The sequence below is a fragment of the Centrocercus urophasianus genome, unplaced genomic scaffold (genome assembly GCF_019232065.1).
Source record: "Centrocercus urophasianus isolate 14NV4802_14NV808 unplaced genomic scaffold, USGS_Curo_1.0 seq_30, whole genome shotgun sequence".
In the NCBI taxonomy this organism is placed as follows: domain Eukaryota; kingdom Metazoa; phylum Chordata; class Aves; order Galliformes; family Phasianidae; genus Centrocercus; species Centrocercus urophasianus.
Genome location: NW_024884867.1, coordinates 1,265,520 through 1,271,519, shown reverse-complemented (window position 1 = coordinate 1,271,519; position 6,000 = coordinate 1,265,520). Strand labels below are relative to the sequence as shown.

The window sequence follows — 6,000 nt, the reverse complement described above, 5'->3', positions numbered from 1 at the left end:
TGGAGCTCCACACTGCTCTGCTTTGCACAGCGTGTTCAGGAATTTCTGCTCCTGGATAAGAGAGGGCAGGGCGTGAGCTGGGCTGTCCTGCAGCCCTTCCAGCTCCCTGCTCCACCTTTCCATCCCCTCCTGAGCAGACAGTGAGGATTGCTCTGCAGGAGAGTGAGGACTGTGAGAGGCTGTAGCCCGGTGGCTGATATCTGCAGGGCTGGGCTGCTCCATGTGGGTGTCTGTGGCACTTTCTATCTACCCCATGTCACTTCTTCCTCTCTCTTTGTTGTCTTCTCCCCTAGATAAAGCAGCTGTTGGCCCACCCGCAGCCTGAGTAGCTCACGGGATGCTCTGTGGGACCTGGCACTGAACTGCTGCCTGATGCTTGCTGAGCGATGCCCCTGCTGCCCCTCACCCTGCTGACACCTGCTGCAAGGATGCTGCAGACAGAGCCCCGAGGTGTGCTGCAGTGAGACGAGGTGCTCAAAGCCCCATCGTGCCCCGGTTCTCAGCATCCAGCTCCCAGCCTGCAGGTGGCTGCCATGGAGGAGAACGCCTTCAGCGTGCAGCAGCTGCAGCCCAACGTCATCTCGGTGAGGCTGTTCAAGCGCAAGGTGGGGGGCCTGGGCTTCCTGGTGAAGGAGCGCGTCAGCAAGCCGCCCGTCATCGTCTCCGACCTGATCCGGGGAGGAGCTGCTGAGCAGAGTGGCCTCGTGCAGGCTGGGGACATCATTTTAGCTGTCAATGGGCGGCCCTTGGTGGACACCAGCTACGAGAGCGCGCTGGAGATCCTGAGGAGCATCGCCTCCGAGACCTACGTGGTGCTCATCCTGCGCGGCCCCGAGGGCTTCACCACTCACCTGGAGACCACCTTTGCAGGCGACGGGACGCCCAAAACCATCCGTGTCACCCGGCCCCTCTGCCCTGCACCCAGAGCCGTTGAATTGTCCAACCCCAACCTCCACGGCCAGGAACTGCCTGCAGCCATGGGTTCTCTCTGGACCAGGGAGACGGGGCGGGATGTGGAGCCCGTGGTCCATGTCAACGGGTTGGTCACCGGCCCCAAAGGGCAGGATGGCAACAAGGGGAAGGACAGCGCCTGCAGCCACCTCTGTCTCAATGGCGGAGTGGAAGACAACGAGCTTCTCAAGGAGATTGAGCCTGTCCTGGACCTCCTGAAGAGCAGCAGTAAGGACGGCGGTGGAGATGTGCCCTGCAAGGTAGAGACAAGGGATATAGAAGTCCAGGTGGACTGGTAGGTCCTGCATGCATTTTTTACCTTGGGTGCGATGCGCTGGTGTTCGGTGGTGGAGGTGCTGGTAGATGGCTCCCAAAATCATCATACAACGCAGCGGGATGGGAATGGGATGCAGGGAAAGAGGGGAAGCTATTGTGAGGGATAGATGAAAAGGATGGAAAATTTGGAGCAGGTGGCAGAAGAAAGGGAGATGCGGGAGCTGGGGAGGCTTAGGAAATAAATAGCATGTTGTGCTGATTTGATGGGTGATGTAAAGACCCAAGTCCCCAGGCACATCAGAGTGCTCCAAGAGCATTTCTTTGCTGGGACAGCTGCGGTGTTGCAGCAGAGCCCCGTGGGCATGGAGCAGCCCCATCCCCATGTCCCCTTGTCCCCAGCCCAGCAGCCGTATCTCCACCAAGGAAATTCTGCTCTGGTTGAGGGAAATGAAAAATATGTTTGTTTTTTTTTTCTTTGAGGAATCTCTTCTACTCTCGAAGAGATTAAACTGAAGCACTCTAAATTCACTGAAATTGAAGGACCTCAAACCAACAAAAATATTAACAAAGTGGGTACTTCAAAGCTCAACTCCTTCACTTCCCAATACCCTTTAAAAATCTATATAAGTGGCTTGGAGTTGAAAATCCACTTTTCAATCGAAATTAGCCTTCCGCCTTCTGACTGATGAGGAGCTGCAGCCCCGCTCCTGCGGCAGGACGGGAGAAGCTGGGGGGGGGGGAATGTGCTTGGGGGATTTGTTGGGAGCTGTGCTGCAGGGAAAGGGCAGCCTGCACCCACCGCTGCAGATGGGTCCCCTCCTCTGCTCGGTCTCAGAGCTTGGCATTGGGAAGGGCTTCTGCAGGGAGAGTTTTCTTGGTTTGGAGATGTGCAGAAAGGTCAGGGACTGATGGAGAGCGGAAAGATGTGTTGGTCGATGCCAAAGAAATGCCCCAAACTAAGCAAGCCTTGATGGATTGATGGTACTGCAGGCAGGGGTTTCTCCAGGCTGGGGGGAATGCGCGAAGCTGACATTAATCAAAACAGCAATAGGGCTCTGACTAATTATCAGGAGGGTGCAAACCCTCGCCCAAGGTTGACCTCCAGACCTGCAGCCCGGACCCCTTGGCCATCAATCCAGGTGCCGGGCCCCACCTCGCTCCATCTCCATCTTTGCCTGGTGCTGACCTTCACTGCCTGCAGCGATTGTCAGAGCCGCTCGGGCTGCTGAGCTCTGACAGCTCTCCCAGGGCACGGAGGGGCAGCATGGGGCTGAGGTTATCCATGAGCAGCAGAATGTTCCCTGCTCAAAGTGGGCTTTGCTGAAAGCGATGCGAATTACACCTGATGCTGTGGGATCTCAGCATTGCTTCTCGTAAGAAAGATAGGAAGTTTGCATAGCAAAAAAAAAAAATCATTTCATCCCCAACCCCTGCAGCCAGGGTCTGTGCTCCTGCAGTGACCCATCCTCAGCTCCTTGCCTGTTTTGAGGCGCCCCACGGACATGGTGCACGTTCATGGGATGAGCCAAGGCTGAACGTCCGCTCCACGGCTGGAGCTGTCTGCTGTGAAGTCGGTCATAAATCAGCGTGGAAGTGGGGAGCAAGGTATGATGAGAGCTGGCATTTCTGCCACGAGGCTCACCGTGGGCTAGAAAATAAAAATAGAGTTTGATTCACTCCCTGCCAGCGAACCTAGGTCTGCTTTCCCTCTGAGCTCTGGGGAGATTGTCATGTCCCATCTTTCCTCCCTCTCCACCCCGCCGAGTTGCCGTGATTTATTCTTCTGCTCAGGTCAGCTCCCTAACACAAGTGGCACGATGGAAATGGCAGTGTGGGGGCCTGGGAGGGAGCAGAGTGCTGGGAGCAGGGATTCTGTTTACGAAGGGTTTCAGGCTCCATCCTGCATTGGAATAAACCCCGTAATTTTGCAGTTCTATACGAGAAAATTCTCTTCCTCCCACCTCCCTCGCTGCCGCCAAAATCTCTTTGTGTTGCTCAAAACATTTCATTTGCATTTCTGATGTCTTCATTATTCTGCACTTGGACACAAAACTTTAAAACCTCTGAAATGAAAGGTTCCCTGGGACTATCATGTGACTGCATTCTGTGACATGGTGAAGCTCAAAGCCTTGGCAGTGAGCAGCCCTCCCCTTCCTCCCCTTGCTCCTGTGCAAACCCTTCCTCTTCACCACGCCGACTGCACTGGGCTCTCCCAGGGGGGCTATTGGTACCTTGCATGTGACTGCAGATCAGGCACTGAGGCTGAGCTCCTCTGGATGCCCTTTGAACATGGCTGGAAGGGAACAAGGACAGCTGTGGATCATGCCTGACATTGGCTTGAGTGATGCTGGGATCAACTGGGGTATTGCAGTCTCTTCCCAGGTCTTTATTTGCCAGCACCCATTCAACCCTGTTTAGCACCCTCCTATGGCATAGCACGGCCTCTCTGAAGCTCTGCTCCACTCATCTCAGTTCCTGCACTGGTTGCCTTGACCCTGAGAACTGCTCTTGTAACGAGTGGGGCTGTGGTGCTTTCCCATGTGGTGACCGTCCCACATGGGCCCCAAACTCTCGGCACCTCAGCTGGGATGGAGCCATGTCTCAGTAGCATCCCAGCCCCCAGCGTGCGGCCATCCCCGCCACCTCACCCAAATTGGCCCCTGGGGATGGCAGCAGCCGGTTGTGCCTCTCATCTTTGCCTGGGAAATCAGAGCTTGCTGCCAAGCAAATTCAAAGGAGCCGAGTGACAAACTTCTTTTTTTTTTTTTTTTTTTGCTCATATATTTATATTTTTTTTTCCCTTCCTTTTTGGAAAAGCTTTGGAGATGTTTCTCAAAGGGCTGCTCTCAGCAACTTCCTTTCTGCTTCATCACTCCGAGCACTGCAACATCATCAAATTAGTCAAAAGAAAACAGTGGTGCCTCTCATTTTCCCAAACAGCCAGATGCTCCTTCCGAGGTGAGACAGCATCTGCACGGCTGGGGGAGGACAGGATTCCTCTGCCTTTTTTTAAGCAGTCGTTTTACTTTCAGAACCACAGAAAAAAACCTGAGGTCCCTTCCCAAAATCCTGCTCCAATCCAAGTGTGCAGGTTTTGAGCGCGTTGGAAGCGCTGCCTGGAGGCTGGCACGGGTCTCCAGGCCAGGAGCATCCTGCGTGGGCAGCTCACCCCGGGGATGGGGCCAAGGGAGGAAAACAGCGGGTCTGAGAGACCCTGCTGCTGCCTGCACACAGGCAAGGAACGGGCAGGAAATATTTGTAAAATGAAGCTATTGATTTTTGTTTTATTTTCTTCCCCCCATCTGGGTTAGGACTGGAGCAAGGCTCTGAATGGGCTTTTCTCTCCTCGTTTCTGTCTCTGAAAGAGCCGGATACTTGTGGGCAAACCAACGAGGTCTGCTCTTGCTCAGCCAGGGCACAGCTGCTGTGCTGTGGGGACAGCCCCCTCCCGGAGCCAGCTCCAGCTTCAGCTGGTGATTTCGCTGTGTCTCCTGCAATAGGTCCCACCTTGTTGTGAGTGCAAGCCAAAACAGCAATGTGCATCCTGGTGCTGTCCCAGGTGCAAATGTGCAACAGGGCATGGAGCTCTGAGTGTCCAACCCCAATGCCTGCATGGATCGTGCTGTGAGATGGTGCCTCTCATATTTTTTCTTCATCAAATCCACCCTGCTTCTGTCTACTCTCCCTTCCCAGGAGCAGTGGCACAGCTGCCTTGGGGGTGGTGGGGTCACCATCCCTGGAGGTGTTCAGTGTGGAGATGCAGCACTGAGGGACGTGGTCAGTGGGCACAGTGGGGTTGGGTTGGACCTGGGGATCTTAGACATCTTTTCCCACCTGAATGATTCCTTGATTCTAATGCACAGAGTGGCTGACTATGACGATGACTTAATTTGAGCATCTGGCCATTCTCTGTGCCATTGGCACAGGTACTGGCCTGTGCCTGGAGGAGGAGGACATGGAGGCTCATCGGCTACAAAGGGTGGTTTGTGCATGCTCATCGTTTGTTATGCTCACAGGCTATGCATCCATCAACCTTCATGCTCTCTGATGTCTTGGGGCTCAGGGTAAGGTGCAGGAATGTGCAGCTGTGGAAATGGGTATCTGTAGAATCACATAATCATAGAATTGTTTGAGTTGGAAGGGACCTTTAAGTGCCATCTAGTCCACCCCCCTGCAATGAACACAGACACTGACATCTGATCAGGTGCTCACTGCCCCATCTAGCCTGACCTTGGGTATCTGCAGGGATGAGGCATCCATCACCTCCATATATTCTCCAGGAGGTTTAACAGCCGGGATTGTCTTGTGGGAGAGCCAGATTTGATGGGAATTCATGATGCTGTCCTGTTGCTGGGAATTCCCTAGATAGAGGGCTGTGTCCAGTGACCCTGATGGGCTGGTAAAGCAGAGAGTGTGTGGTTTGTGCTGGTCCCCAGCAGCATCAAGAATGGCCAATGACCTGCTCTAGGTTGGTCTCTAGTCTGGAAGAGCAATGATGCTTATCCAGATGCGAAGCCTACAGCAAATTTCTGTTCTTCTCACCACCTTTTTTTGGTGTTGGGGGGCACAAATTTGGGTACAAACTGCCTCGATGACACCTGTACCCTTCTCATGCACAGCACTGGCCATGCTCGCCCTAAGGCAGCCAATGTCTGGAAGGCATCCAGGAGCCTAGTGTGATATCTTGGCAGCTGAATGTTATGCTGTAAATGCAGAAAAACTGCTGAAAAGTTAGGGTTCAGGGAGGTAGCCTGTAAGTGCAGTGTTTTGCTT

The 6,000-nt window shown here is 53.9% G+C and overlaps 1 protein-coding gene across 1 annotated transcript in view; it reads left to right on the top strand.

Annotated features, from left to right (window-relative positions):
* The first annotated feature begins 533 nt into the window (after positions 1 to 533).
* Positions 534 to 6,000, top strand: part of NOS1 (nitric oxide synthase 1) — a 28,046-nt gene continuing 22,579 nt past the window's right edge. The window contains exon 1 of the mRNA XM_042829207.1: positions 534 to 1,246. Coding sequence (XP_042685141.1) covers positions 534 to 1,246 — 713 coding nt within the window. The remainder of the gene's footprint in view (positions 1,247 to 6,000) is intronic.